The sequence below is a fragment of the Myotis brandtii genome, unplaced genomic scaffold (assembly GCF_000412655.1).
Source record: "Myotis brandtii unplaced genomic scaffold, ASM41265v1 scaffold28, whole genome shotgun sequence".
NCBI classification, from domain to species: Eukaryota; Metazoa; Chordata; class Mammalia; order Chiroptera; family Vespertilionidae; genus Myotis; species Myotis brandtii.
In genome coordinates, this window is record NW_005360676.1 from 5,041,718 (window position 1) to 5,057,297 (window position 15,580).

The window sequence follows — 15,580 nt, forward strand, 5'->3', positions numbered from 1 at the left end:
TTCAAGCTGCCTGGCTGCCGGCCGCCATCTTGGTTGGCATTTAATTTGCATATCGCCCTGATTAGCCAATGGGAAGGGTAGCAGAGGTACGGCTAATTACCATGTTTCTCTATTATTAGATAGGAAACTCAGTAGTAGAAGCTTAAATAAAATTTAAACACTGTATAAGGACTCTTGTTAAGCCTCTGAGTCAAAATTTTAGTAAAGACTGATAAAAATGTCTACCCTTGAGAGATGAATATTACAAACTAAAGTCACTGAATTTATGAAGATTGTATGGTTCATAAAACTGGATTCTGTGCTCACTTCCACAAACTGAGACCAAGAACATGGCCAGTAATTAGCATTTCTTGCATACAAAACAGCTAACTACAGGCAGGTATGTGGGTATGGAAGCAACTGTCTCTTGTTTGGATGAAACTGCCCTCCAGCCTCCAGTGACTCTCATTTCTCCTCAGCCCCCAGCCGCAGCTTCCAGAGCCTTCTCCTTGGTCATTCCATCATCCACTTCTGAGACCCACAAATGTCATTTTTTTTGTGTATGGTTGGTTCTGAGTCGCCAATGAACCATGAGCCCTCAAATCAGCCAGAATTAATTCCTCTGAGGTGGAGGCTGCCGTCACAGCCTGGTCAACCTGCATCTGTGGGCCTCCCTTACTTGCCTCTCTCTGGGTCTCCATAACCACGGGATCACGTGACCCTGGTCCACTTGTGCCACTTTTGTGAGTTAGAGGAGGAAAAGCAGAGCGCACCCTCATTTGAAGTTGTAAAACCAGTGCAGCAACAGAGCCCTTTTCTAGGAAATTCAGAAGCCATCCTGAGAAGAGTGAGGTGGCAACCTGCATGCCATGAAAACCTCCTTGGCCAGGAAGGCGAGGCACATCCTGAGCTCTATCTGCATGCCCCCCAACTCTTTTGCTTCCTGGAGTAACACTTCCTAAACCCAGAGCTGACACTCATGAGAGGATAGACAATCACCTGACCAAACTCAGCAAGCTGTATGGCCCCATCCCTGGCTGACGCAGCCTCATCCTCAAATGTAACTAGGAGCCTCCCTTGCCCACTGCATGCCCCTGATCTGGCCCAGCCTCTCCTTCCTGCCTCCTGGTAGCTGTTTAACTACCCTGTTGCCCTTTCCCAAGTATTTGACCAAGTGGAAGCAATAACAGAAAAATAAAAGAAGGAAGTCACCTGCAAAACACTAATAAGAAAACAAACGAAAAGAAAAGAAAAATGTCATATTGAACAAGGATGATCTACTTTTATTTTTTTCCTTTATTTTTTAAATTTACCTTTATTGTTGAATATAAAATACATTAGACATCTCCATGGCTCATAGCTACTACTTCTTTTTATATATGTTACAAATAAAGAATTTCTACAGATGCCTGTTTCAACATTGAAGAATTAGTGGACCTGGTATCTGTAAATCTAAGATGAGTTGTTTCACCCAGTTTTGCTGGTGGTGAAATTCTTTGACTGAAAGAGTTGATTAGCACCCAATTAAGAGACTCTAAGTTAGTGCCTAAATTCTGACAAGATTTAGTTCACAATCACACCCCTTCCACAAAAACTATGATCTGAGGGCAGATGCAGAACATACCAACCCACTTCTCAGAAGGTGTTGGTTCCAGACTCTCACAGTGTTGCCTGGTAACTTGCAATAGACAAAAACATACTTTCATAATTCTGCAAAGTCTGAATGCCTAAAACCAAGAGCTATATTTCATGATGTGGGTGCATGAAATAGAAAACAAATAGTAATTGTCAGTTTTTGATAAGAGTGCTTTCTTAGGCCTTTCTTGACTAAACACGAGATTTCTTCTTTTGTGGCGTCTGCTTAAAATTAAAGTTCATAAATATTCCCTCAGGACCACAATTTTTTCTAAACAATCATTGTATACGCTAATTGAAAATCCACGTTACATAAGGCTTAGGAGTAATAGGTTAAAATGACCTAAGATAGTTTCTACAAGATACTTTTCTCTTAAATACCAGTCTTGGAGGCAATCCAGTTGCGATAGGCAGTCACTCGCATATAGACACCTGGCTTGTTGATTTTTCCACATTCTACACCCCAGCTCACTATTCCAACAAGGTACCAAATATATCGAGAATTGGGATAAACCAGTGGTCCTCCAGAGTCACCCTAAATAAAACAAAAAATATTTATCATTGTGAGAATTTACTCCCAGATACTGAAATTACCCTGTATGAAAAGCCAAGATGATGTTTGTGATTCATGCTTCATAAAGATCATAGGGAGGTACATGGTGTAAATCCATTCTTCATCCTTAATCATAACTGTGACTGGCCAGAATGTAACTGTAATCATCCAGAATATATTCTCTGGGGCTCTTTGGAGTTGACCTGAACCTTGAAGGCATGAACTGATAGGTTATAAGGTCTAATTCCATGAGAAAACTTTGGGAGACATATTATTAATAAACCTGCAAGAGAGGGCTTCCTATCTGAGAAAAGTAGCCAGACCCCTAACCACGAGGAGGCTAAAAATATGAGAAAAAATGAGCTAAAAATAATTGAAAACTTTCTGAGGCGGATTTTCTTTTTTCTTGTTGGTAATTCTCACCTGAGGATATTTTTCCAATGATTTTTTTAGAAAGAATGGAAGGGAGGGGAAGAGAGAGAGAGAGAGAGAGAGAGAGATTCCCTCCCACATGCACCCTGACAGTGTATGGGATGGAGCCTGCAACTGAGATACGTGCACTTGACCAGAGTCAAACCTGGGACTCTTCTGTCCATGGGCAGACACTCTATTCACTTAGCCAAACTGGCTAGGACCTGAGATTGATTCTTTATTGAAATATGATCAAGATTATGGACTGTGATGCTAGACTACTTGTTTTGGATGCCAGCTTTCTCACTTAATAGCTGTGTGACCTTGTGCAAATTACATTACCTTCTTCTGCCTCCGTTTCAGTATCTATAAAATTATAATAATGATAGTAGCTACATGACAAAGTCATGATTAAAATGATTAATATTTGTAAAGGACTCCAGTTTGTGCTTGGCTCAGAGTAAGTCCAACATAAATGTTTGTTAAACACTTATAAACACACTAGAGGCCTGGTGCATGAAATTTGTGCATGGGGTGGGGTGGGGAGGGGAGTCTCTCAGCCCAGCCTGCACCCTCTCGCAATCCAGGACCCCTCGGGAGATATCCAACTGCCAGTTTAGGCCCGATCCCGCAACTGGCAGTTGGACATCCCTCTCACAATCTGGGACTGCTGGCTCCTAACCACTCGCCTACATGCCTGCCTAATTGCCTCTAACCACTCTGTTTGCCTGCCTCAGCACCCCTAACCACTCACCTGCTGCCTGATCACCCCTAACTGCTTGCCTGCCTGCCTCATCGCCCCTAACTGCCTCTGCCTCAGCCCCTGCCCCTGCGGCTTCATCCAGAAGGACATCTGGAATGATGTCCGGAAGGTCGTTAGGCTGTCCGGTATAATTAACATATTATGCTTTTATTATTATAGATGTTGCATGTAGGGAAGAATCACTTTAGTGCCACAGCTGAGGGAGTTTGACAGATTGTCAAAGTACAGATTAACTTAAGTATAGAATTCTCTTCATGTTGAAAATTTTCATAAAATAATAGCAGTTACTTATATTTGTATGTCCAATGTGAATAATGTTCAGATTTACCTGGCAGGCATCAATATGTCCTTCCATGTACCCAGCACATAGCATCGTGTCCTGCACCATACCATTGTATGCTTCCCTAGAATTACAAGTGTTTGTATCGATAATCTTCACAGGTGCTTTCTGAAGTATCGTTGGGTATTTACCTAAAAGAAGTAAATATTCTCAGCAAAAGAGCTGCTCTGAAACAGAGCAAGATGAAAAATTTGGTTTTTCCTTTGTGCATAAGACCTATATTTGACTCTTGCTATTCTTAGGATGAGAAAGCCCTCTTAGCCCCCTCGCAGTAAAACCAATGAAAAAGAAATGTTCAGAGAACAATTTGAACCATCCTCCTAGTGCTGCCTTCCTATGCCTTTGTCTCTCTTTTTATATCTTTGGATCAGAACTTTCTCACTTAGGTTCTCCAGCTTAGAGAGTTTTCACAAGTTGGTCTCCTTAGAATGTTCTAAAGCAAGGCAATTTGCAAAGCCACAGCTCCAAATGCAGCATTTTCTGAGAAGTTGCCTGGGAGTACTGGGCATCCAGAGGTAAACAATGCCTTTGACTCTGTACCTAAATCACTAATTTCTCTTGTTGCTTTTGTACCCTACTCACTGTGTTAAGATTTCCCTGGACTTACCATTATACGAAAGTGCTCCCCATCCTGTAACAACAACGCCTTCACCTGGTAGAAAAATCTGTGTGGCTTCGGGAAGACAAACTCGATGGACATCATTCTTAAATAAAACTTTTTCAGTGAGCATTACAACTGCAATATCATCATGATGTTCGCCTGGGATGTAGTCTTCATGAATAATAATTTGTTGAACATAATGTTGCATATAGGGGGGAGTTACTTTGGTGCCAAAGCTGACAGTATAGTTTTTTGGATTTAGTGTCCTAAAGAAACAAAAATCATTTTGTATTTACTTCAAAGTGATAGAAATACGATCTGCATCTATTATACTCCTTTCATGACATTAATTTTTCCTTCCTTGATAATCCATTAATAGTGATAGAACCTGACTTTTAAATTAATTTTAAAAGCCTTCTTTGACTCCTTTCAATATATACTATGTAAGGCTATGAGGATACATATATAAAAACAAACCCGTGCCTTCAAGAAATTTAAGTCTAATGAAAGATGGCATAAACACAGGCAGTTATGATTGCTTAAATGATTTTGTATATAATTAGTGGGACCAAAGTTATATACATGCACTAGGAAATGGACCATTTCTTGGGGAAAGTAGCATTTTGGGTGAAACTATAGAGCTGAGTCACGTGTGACTACAAAATGACAAGGGGACAGGCCCATGAAGAGGGGGAGGGAGTTATGAAATAGGATGATGTGTTTTAGCAACTACAAGTAGTTGCAGTATAAAGTGACATGAAATAAGAATCATGTGAGATAAATATGTCATTTTATGAATGAATGACTCTTCCCATTCTTATTGGTAAGGTAGGAAAGCCTTAGATTGTTTTGCCATATCATTTATCTTCCAAACCTTCCAGGACACTTTTGAGAATGAAAGGGTGTGCTACTGATAATTAAACTGGGATAACGGAGGTCAACTGGGAATGTTCCAGGGCTTTTGGTCCCCCTAGCCTGGGCAACATGATGAACTTACTTTTGAAAGCAGTGAGCTGCAGTCACCAGGTATCTGTCACTGATCAAAGATGCCCCACAGTAGTGCCGGCCATTTATTTTGAGACTTGCTTGCCAGGGCCATTCTCCTTCCCGAACATTGGAACCTCCCTTGACTCTATCATATGTAGCTGATATCCTTGCTCGTCTCCCACAGCCTGTCAGAGGGAGTCAGTTTTGTTCCATTGAGAATAGGAAAATAATGTTGATTTGATGACAAAGCTGAGAGTGAAGTGAGATATTCTTGTATGGTCTGTCTGACAGTATCTTACACTGGTAGGAACAGAATCATCTCTATAGGAATCACTAGCAACCTCAGAATCACCTCCATAGGACCTCCAAGACATCTCAGCACTTGAAGAGTGTAAAAGCTGTAGGAGGCATGTAAAGTCATGGTTAAGTCCATGGCCTCTGCAACCATACTCCCTGGTTTGAGTTCTGTTCCCACCTTTTACAAGCTGGTTGAACTTAGGCAAATTATGCCACTTCTTTGTGCTTCAGTTTCCCCATCTCTAAAATGGGGTGATAATAACTAATTTAGAATGGTTTAGAATGGATTACGTAAGTTGTATGTAAAGCACTTAGACCTGTGCCTGGCCAAAAGTAACAAATCTTGACTTATGTTTTAGATTGTCTTATATATTTAAAGTAAAAGGTATCTGAACTTACGGTTGTTGATAATCCTTTCAGTATCGACCTTATTGGTTTCTGAAATAGAACAAAAAGGACATGGTAAATGAAATACCTGGCATTAGTCCATTGGCCCTGGAACCCATGAAGTGAGATGGTAGGTACAGTAACACTCTCAGGATAAAATGTCGATAGGAAGGAGAGAACATGGGTTTATTTGAATTGTTCTTTTACTGTATGTGAATGTGATATGAGTATCATCTTCATAGGTCCATGTGAGAAATTTCCTTCTACTTAATTAAAATTGTATTGTGTATCACCTAGAGTGGAAAACTACCAGTGTCTTCCTTTGTAAGAACAGGAAGTCCCCACAAGTGAATCTGATTCCTGTTAGCATACAAACATAACTTTTAAAAAGTGAGCTGTCATAAAAGCAGATCCTATGCAGTTTTTGAAAGCTACAGGAGATCATGAAAAGAATAGCAAGACACACCATTACTTCTAGGAACTGTTCAAAGGCTTACTATCCATTTTTGAATAAGAAGTAGCTTTTTCCCCACCAGAACCACTTTTAAGGTGTGACATTATGATTTGAGTGTTTTTAGTAATGAAGAATGCTCTGATGTAAAACAATGACATTCATTTTAAAAAAATATTGAGGATCAGCTTTGTTTCTGGTGCTTGTGATATGTGTCCAGATAAAAAGAAGAAAGCAATACTGCTGTCATCTAATACATGAGCTTACCCACAAGCCTAAGAGAATTAGGATCTGTAGTCAAGGATCCTGAGTTGTTACTGAGCATCTGCTGTAAGATGCTTTCAATTCTTCTTCTTGTGTTTGCCTTCATTGATCTGGGAACCTTGAACATCAGCAATATATGTGCTGTCACGCTGTTGCTATCAGGACTGGAAACAACATAAAGGTGTCATATGTTGCTAAAAAAATTACATTTCCTTCTTTTTTGCCTGATCTTTCATATCTTGATTTCTTCTGATTTTTAAGGGCCTGTGCAGTACCTTCACTTTAATCACAGGATTATGCGTCTAACTACATTTTACTTGGTAACAGTATATATGCAGCTATATTATTCAGTTTAGAAGATAAATAGTTTTACAAATCTGAAAAATAGGAAAGGCCTGAGGCACAGGGTAGAAGAACTGGGATCATTTATTCAAACATTCATTAATCATTTATTGAGCAACTGCTAGACAAACAACTGAGCCATGCAAGGGTGACTAGGACACATTTCCCACCCTCAAGAAATGTCCAGATTTCTAAGAGAGATAAAATATGTATACAAATGACTATAATAAATGTGTCAGAAGTGGTAAGATATTTATCTTATCTGCTGATAATAATAAAAAAGATAAATCCTTTTTTACTTAAAAGATCATAGAACTTTTCATGGAAGAGGTGACATACACACTGGCCCTTAAGCATTTTTATTGCTGCTTCATCATCAAACAGAAAATGTCATCAGGCGAAGAAGAGGAGGAATGGTACTACAGAATAACTAGAGAGCAATGACATTAATTGGTGTTTATTTGCTATGTGCTGTGTTCTGAATACTTGCTTATCGCATTTATTATCACACTTAGTCTCCACAGTGACCTTGCAGCACAGGTGTCATTATCTTCACTTGATAGAAAAGGAAAACTTGAGGTTCTGAGATGTTACCTAAAGTGCTCGAGATTGCACAGCTACTCAACTAGGATCCAGATTCAGTACGTTTGACTCTACACCCCGGCTCTTTACTTGTGGACTCTGTCTCCCTCTGCCCAGTCAGCTAGTGACAATGGTGTCTAAAAGACTGGACTTAGGAAGGCCTTTAATGCTAGCCAAAGGCCAGCAGTGAAGAGAAGTTGAGTAAAATCATGCTTGAGGAAGATCACCTGACTGTGGTGCTCAGGGCAGATCTGTTTGAAACTGGGAAAAGGAGGGGAAGCCCAAGAGGCTGGCTAATGGAATTGTCAAGCATCCTTGAGGGTAGTGTCTGAAGTGACACTATTATGCTTTGGATCTCCCTAATGAGCTACCGTCTTTTGGCGTATAAATCAATAATCATTCCCAGGAAGCATTCAGCTCATGGGAGTGAGAGTTTGATTATTGTCACAGGGTGTGCCCAAATGAGACACTACCTCTCCATCCCTTCGAATAGATAGCTGAAGTTACTAGAAAGATTGCCTTAGTATCAAAAAAGGAAGTCTTTCTGTCATTGCAGTTTTGTCTTAGAGGTACATGGCCCTTTAATTTTAGTCTCCTATTTCTTTCCAGTACTAAACTTGACCCCCAATGTTAACGATAGTTGAAATCTTGATTTATTGTGCAATTCCGGCAGTTCCAGGAGTAGGGGAAATGTAGGCAGTCTGGTGGCATTGATGAAGGTAGCAGCATGATTCCCTTCATTTGAAATGTGTTTATTTGCAAATTGTTGCATGCATATTACCTTCTTTGATCCTGAGCACAGTTCTATGGGTGATGCAGTATAGGTGTCATTATCAACATTTCACAGGCAGGGGAGCAGATTCAAAGTGGTATGGTGACTTTCCCAAGGTTCTAGGGCTCCTAAGTGGCAAAGGCTGAGCTCAGGTTGTCTATTTCCTATTCTAGGATTCCCTCTCCTTTTTCATGCTACTCCAAACCCACATGCAGAGAACACAGAACAGGTATTTCACTTCTTGCTGTGGTGACCATACCATGCTTTGATGCCTGAATATCAAAGCATGGTATAGATATGTTCTTTTCCCTAAGAACTCTAGAACAGTTCTATTAAGTGCTTAGCTGACTTGCGAGGAGGAAGACAGGAGAAAACAAGATCTGTGTTTATGCTACTGCTAAATAAAATTGTCAGAGCATCAAACATCAGTCTAAGGGACCATCTAATAATGTTGTCGGAACATAAAAAGTTAGGAAACCACAGGGATATATTTTCTTGAATTTAAGGATTGATAACATTTTCAATAGGTCTAATGAACTCAGTTATATTGCCTGATATTTCCTTTGGTTTTATACTGAACAATTAATCTGACACTTAGCTTAGGACAATATTGAATATTAGTAACTCATTGGCTAATTACTGTAACATATTTATAGTAGACTGTTATAGGAGAATTATAAGCATAATAATATTATGGTGTGTTGATCTCTTTTATGTTACTGTTAGTTACTTACACCAGTGTGATAACTTGAGAATTGAGATATTGTTTGTAAATGCTAGAACTCTGAAATGCATCAGCCATCTGTTAAAGAGAACACGTAGAGTTAAACATCAAATTCCAATAATATATTTATATTTCAGAGAATTAACGAGTAAATATAGGAAAATACTAATTTACCTTAGTCTCAAGAATTGTGCTAAGATAGTTATTTTCTGATGATGTCTCTCTTTCATAATTTCTATTATATGGGATATCCAGAACCTTAAAGTTACCTTGGTAGTAGTAGACTGTGTTTTCTGTGAGATAAAGAAATGATGCAAGAATTAGTCAAGTGAAATGGGTTTACAATCCAGATATAGATGACATAGTAATACCAACTAGTAAGAACTGTGCTCATATTAGATATTGATAAATGCTGTGACTCTTTCTGGCATGGTTGATTAGATAACCTGGGCATTGTGATAACTAGTTATAAGACCAAAAATGAAGTAGATATATATTAGACAAAAACCATAAAGAGTTGCCACATCTTGATGAGACAGGTAGGACCATATATAAATAAAATTTCTGTCTAGAATAATCAATTGTCAGACAATAAAAATAGTTACCATTGCCCTAACCGGTTTGGCTCAGTGGATAGAGCATCGGCCTGAGGACTCAAGGGTCTCAGGTGGTTCGATTCCGGTCAAGGGCATGTACCTTGGTTGCAGGCACATCCCCAGTAGGGAGTGTGCAGGAGGCAGCTGATCGATGTTTCTCTCTCATCGATGTTTCTAACTCTCTATCCCTCTCTCTTCCTCTCTGTAAAAAATCAATAAAATATATTTTTAAAAAATAGTTACCATTTATGAAGTACTTACTGTGTAAAGATACTTTACAAAAGCCAGATGAAGTATACCCATTTTTTCAGTGAAATGTAGTCTTAGAGATATGCAGTAACTTATCCAATATCACATAGCTAGTAAGAAAGCCAAGGATCAAAACTTGGTCTGTTCAAAGCCCACACTTAATCCATTACATTTCCTTCCTAAATTTTCATAGACACTAAGCTGTTTGGTATCTGATGTATCTTACCTCTAATCTTAATCGATATTAAGCATCTAAGAATATGTTAGATACTGTATAACTGTATCTAGCATATAATAAGCTATAAACAAATGTTAATTTTATTTTGCAATATAATTATTGCCTTTAAAAACTATTTTGTGGTAGACACAGGCTCAATGAGGATTAAATCATTACTAATGATATACCCATAAGGATAATTAAGTGATAAAGTTAATTGTTATATATGAAGGCAGAGAAGGGAGATACTATACTTAAAATAAAATATGAACTATTTTGCTGTCATAAATGTGAAAATATTTTACAGTGAGAAAGGTAATGAGAAAAAAAGCCAAAAGTGCTAAATAAAATGCTGAAAAATGGGTTGGTTATAAATAATGATATATGAATGAAAATTATTAATTGTAGTTAGCTTGTCTGTAAGTCATGGATCCTTTACTACGGAGACCAAGTTTTGCAATGATAGTTTATTAGGTTTTACCATAAATATCAAAAGTAGACCTTGAAAGTATTCAAATTCATTTTTTATAATTTACTATTCACAATAAATGCTTCAGTTCTTTGATTAGATTCCTAAATATCCGTTTCTGTTACAGCAATTAGGAAGCCATGAATATTTTTCAATGTAAAAAACAATAAATTGGCAAATTTTTATTTCAATTGCATGGAGCATTTTTCCCCAAGTATAGTGGATAAACTGAATATATAATTGTCTAAGACATTTAAGACTAAGAAACCATACTCTGGAACAAGGAAATCAACCCTTGAATATCATATTTTTAATTAATTTTATACAGCAACCCTAATGGGCCACTGTGCATACAGCCATTGTGCTCTGTTGGTACCTGATGAGATGAAAATAACCCCTTAGGGATGAGGTATTGATAAGGCTTACTTAGACTTTATGATTAACATTCCCATCTCTATTGGTTCAAATACCAATAGGAATTGAGAAAGATGGAAAAGGGGGCAGAAAGAAGGAACATGTTTTATAACTTTTGCATGTCTTGGTTACTTATAACTTATTTCTATAAGGAAAACTTACACAAACACATGATGTTGTCATTTTGGGGGATTCGTTTATACTAGGAGTTCTCTATTTAATAACATAGTTTATTAAGCATCAATTATGAGAACATATATATTTGAAGCTGTCAGAGTATAAACACTTCTATATTCTCCTGCTTTAAATTCCAGGGGGGGAGGGGGGGAGAAGAAAAAAAGATGGAGGGCTTAAGTTGAAGGGAAAAAAAGAAAACAGCCATGACTCCAAATAAAAAACTATGAAGCAAATATGACAAAAACTGAAATATACACTAAGGTGAGAAAGGATACAGAGCAGAGATTCATCTCCTCACAAATTGAGATGAATAAAGATTTTTCTAAAAGTTCTCAATGATTCTATGATTCTAGTAATAAGACTTCAGATTCTAGAAAAAGATAAGGAATATTTCTGTAGAGACTTATTTTGACACTGCAGAATGACGGCAGTGAAAATAAAAGTGAAACCATACTACTGTGACATTTTTTATTATATGTGGTCTAATCTCCCAGCTAAGGCAATTTGCTGGAGCTAACCTGGGGTGAAGGGAAGAAGTCAGAATCACTCTGCCATAATTCAGAGAGTGTAAATTAAAGAACTATCCTCAGGGCAACCCTGGCTTCTTAAGCGTTAAAAACTGAAGGTAAATGTGCCCCAGTGTTAAAGAAAAATACCAAACTAAATAAGAGAACGTTTGAGGGGACAAACTAAAATATAAGCTCCAAACTCCCTTAGCCTATGAGCAACCCCTAGACTCACTTCCCACAATAATCCTTTGAAAACAGTCTCGTCCAAATCAAAAAGAGTAAATCATAATTACAAAAAGGATCCAGTAAGAAGCTTTTTATAATTATCATGAAACAAAGGAAAAGTTTTTACTAGTACTTCCCATTGTCTTAAAGATATTATAGAATAAAGAGCTCAAAGTATACAATTTAGTGAAGAAGAAAATCTGGAGGATTCAGTAAATAAATGGAAGAGGAGCCCTGGCTGGGTGGCTAAATTTCTTGGAACATCATCCCGTACACCAAAAGGTTGTGAGTTCAATTTCCAGTCGGGGCATGTACTAGGTTGCAGGTTTGATCCCTGGTGGGAGTGGGTACGGTAGGTGATCAATGTTTCTCTCACATCAATGTTTTTCTCTCTCTCCCTTCCTCTCTCTAAAATGAATAAACATATCCTCAGGTGAGGATTTTTATACAAAATTTCTATACTATTTATTAAAGTTCAGAATAGAATTAAGACATTTTCAGACATGCAAGTTGTCAAAAACGTATACTTCTCAGAAAGCTCCTAGAGTATAGTATACACTCTACCATAACTGAGTAAATAAAATAATATAAAGAAAATATGAAATACAGGCATTGGAAAATTAAGTCCAACAGACGATTGAAAGTAATCCCCAAGATGTTATTGAAGGAAAATCCCAAGTGAATTGCTATGTAGCCAGGATGTGAATGAGTACAGAATCCTCATATTCCATATGTGAATAGATAAAACCAGTAATTGAAAAATTGGGACATAACAATATTATGAATCAACTTAAAGAGTTGAAAGTGGTTGCCTCTGAGAAACTGGAAATAGGGGAGAAGGAGCTGCATTTTTTATAAAAAGCTCTACCAGTTAGACTCTAAATTATGAGTATATATAACTTTGTAGGAGGAAAATCCAATCATGCCAAGGTCATGGAAAAAAAGGTTAATGGTAAGCATATTCGAAACTAAAAAAACTGTAGTGATTATGATTACAGACCAGAAAGAAGTGTTATAAACAATGAAAATGTAAAATAATAATAATATTGCTTATAAATTGCAGGGAAGTGTGGAAGAAAAATGAGAAGTATGATGATTTTTTTTGTCTTTCATAGCAGGATATAAATACAATATTGTCTACAGTCAAAACATTATTTCTAATAGTACCTCCAACTATCCTCATGTTTTCAAAGTATTTTATCTATGTTAAAGGGATTTTATATTAATATTTTATTAGGAATAAAAATTAGTCAAAATGCAATATTATTTGTTTTATCTTCTTCACATAAAATAAGTAATACTTTAATTATAAATAACATATATAATACCATCTTGGTAGAGTACTTTTTCTGCCTATCAAATATGTAGCTATGCATTCATATCTAGTATATTCTTCTATCCATGATCCCAGAAACATTTTAAATAGAGATAGTTCATTGCTTGCAATTGTCTCTTTTTTTTGTAGAAATGGAAATAAAGTTTACAACAAACTGTAATAAGTAAAAATGTATATTTTACCAACCTACTACCAGAAAATGAACCAGGAGACCAATAGTTATTCCCAGGATTGCCAACACTCCAAACACAATAAGGGCAATTATCCATAATGGCAAAGATGTACGGGAAGTTGTGACTGGTCTGAAAGAAAAGGACATACATATGAAGGACATATTTAAAAAATCAGTCATTCTAAATATTTGTTTTTCCTTTTGCTCATATCTAGAAGCTCCACAATTTAGGCACAGTAATAGCAAAAGACATTTTAAGATGAGAGAGAGAGAGAGAGAGAGAGAGAGAGAGAGAGAAAGAATAAAGAGGGGAGGGAAGAAAGAAAGTCCATGAGCTTACCTTTATAATCAAACCTCTCTGGATCTGTGCTATGAAATTATTTCTCAGGAGTTTGATGATTGGTGTGCCAAATTATCTATACTTAGCATCTAGTTCCTTCCCATGATCAGTGGATAGTGATAAAGTTGGTATCAGTAAATGACCAGCTTGCCAGGTTGCAGGGGAAGAGGGGTGGAGAATTGAAATGTCTTAGAAGTTCTTAATGCCTAAGCCTATCATAATTCTTAAAGTATGATCATAAGCCTATCTTATTTATTATGTCCTTATTATATATAAAACACACACAAATGTGAAGTGCTATATTGGGTCAAAGCAGTGTTCATCTCTCTTATTAGTTTGTTTATGGATATAATTCAAAAAACGATTTTTTATAGACAAGCATGGTCTAATCAACCTACAACAAATAAGATATTTTCACTGTTTCATTTATACAACCAGAGACCTGTTGCATGACACTCATGCACTGGGGGGTGTCCCTCAGCCCGACCTGTATTTTATCACAGTCTCTGACCCTTCAGGGGATGTCCACCTACCTGCTTGGGCATGATCCCCAGCAGGTGGACATCCCTCTCGCAATCTGGGGCTCTCACAGTCTGGGGCCCCTCACTCCTTACTGCCCGCCTGCAGTGGAGGCGGGAGAGGCTCCCGCCACTGCCTCTGTGCTCACCAGCTATGCGCCCAGCTTCCGGCTGAGTGGTGCACCCCCTGTGGGAGCACACTGACTACCAGGGGGCAGCTCCTGCATTGAGTGTCTGCCTCCTGCTGGTCAGTGGATATCACAGCGACCGGTCATTCCGCCATTCGGTCAATATTAGGGTTTTATTATATTGGATAAATACTGGTATGTGTTGAGAGCCACTGCTTAAGTTGAAATATGTGTAGAACTTTCCAGACAAAGAGGCATGGAAACATGTCTAAGAAGAGGAAACAACATGTAGTGCTCAAAGAATAGCCAGCAATTCAATTTTCTTGCAGCAAACTGTGAGGCATGATGATTACTTTTATGTCAACTTTGGCTAGGCTTGGTCCCAAGTTGTTTGGTCAATCACTAGTCTACATTTTGCTGTGAAGATATTCTGTGATAAACTTTTATGATCAATTGACATTACAAAAAAGATTACTCTCAATAATAAAGGAGATAATTCAGCCTCATCCAATCAGATAAAGTTTTCCATGGCCCAGCTAAAGCTGAGGTTTTTGGAAGAAGAAGGAATTCTGCCCTGGGAGTGTAACATGGAAATCCTACTTGAGTTTGCAGCCTGCCAACTTGTCCTATGAATTTCATATTTTCCAATTTCACAACTTTGTTAAGTAATTCCTTAAAATAAAATCTCTCACTCTCCAGATGATAGTTAGCTAGCTAGATAGATGATAGATTAGATAGATATGATGAGTGCTATATAGATAGATAAATATAAATTTATGGGCATATAGATATATATAATGTATTATATCCAATAGGATCTACCTATCTATAATCTATCTATCTATCTAGAAAAAGAGATAGCCTATAGCAGGGGTGGGCAACCCCTGGCACGCATGCCAAACATGGCACGCCAGTAACTTTTGCTGGCACGCAAAACCCTCTCTTATAATCTTCCATTTACAATTTTTTTCTTAACATCTATTTTTTTATTTTTTGGATAAATTCAGTGTAGGTGCATCTTAGATAAATAAATAATTTTACATAACAAGTTATCTTAAAGACCATAGACATGGATTGACTAGAGAGGGGAAGAGCAATTTCTATGCCTCTGCCTTAACTCTCCCTGCCTTCCTAGATCCGAC

At 37.6% G+C, this 15,580-nt stretch overlaps 1 protein-coding gene across 1 annotated transcript in view; it reads right to left on the reverse strand.

Annotated features, from left to right (window-relative positions):
- Positions 1-1,367: 1,367 nt before the first annotated feature.
- The window catches only part of LOC102241657 (transmembrane protease serine 11B-like protein), a 19,554-nt gene continuing 5,341 nt past the window's right edge, over positions 1,368-15,580 (reverse strand). Inside the window, exons 2-10 of the mRNA XM_014541810.1 lie at positions 13,467-13,582; positions 9,263-9,381; positions 9,099-9,166; positions 6,672-6,832; positions 5,966-6,004; positions 5,280-5,454; positions 4,289-4,548; positions 3,670-3,812; positions 1,368-2,149 (exon numbers count right to left, since the gene is read on the reverse strand). Of these exons, the coding sequence (XP_014397296.1) occupies positions 1,988-2,149; positions 3,670-3,812; positions 4,289-4,548; positions 5,280-5,454; positions 5,966-6,004; positions 6,672-6,832; positions 9,099-9,166; positions 9,263-9,381; positions 13,467-13,582 (1,243 nt within the window). The 3' untranslated portion in view covers positions 1,368-1,987. The remainder of the gene's footprint in view (positions 2,150-3,669; positions 3,813-4,288; positions 4,549-5,279; positions 5,455-5,965; positions 6,005-6,671; positions 6,833-9,098; positions 9,167-9,262; positions 9,382-13,466; positions 13,583-15,580) is intronic.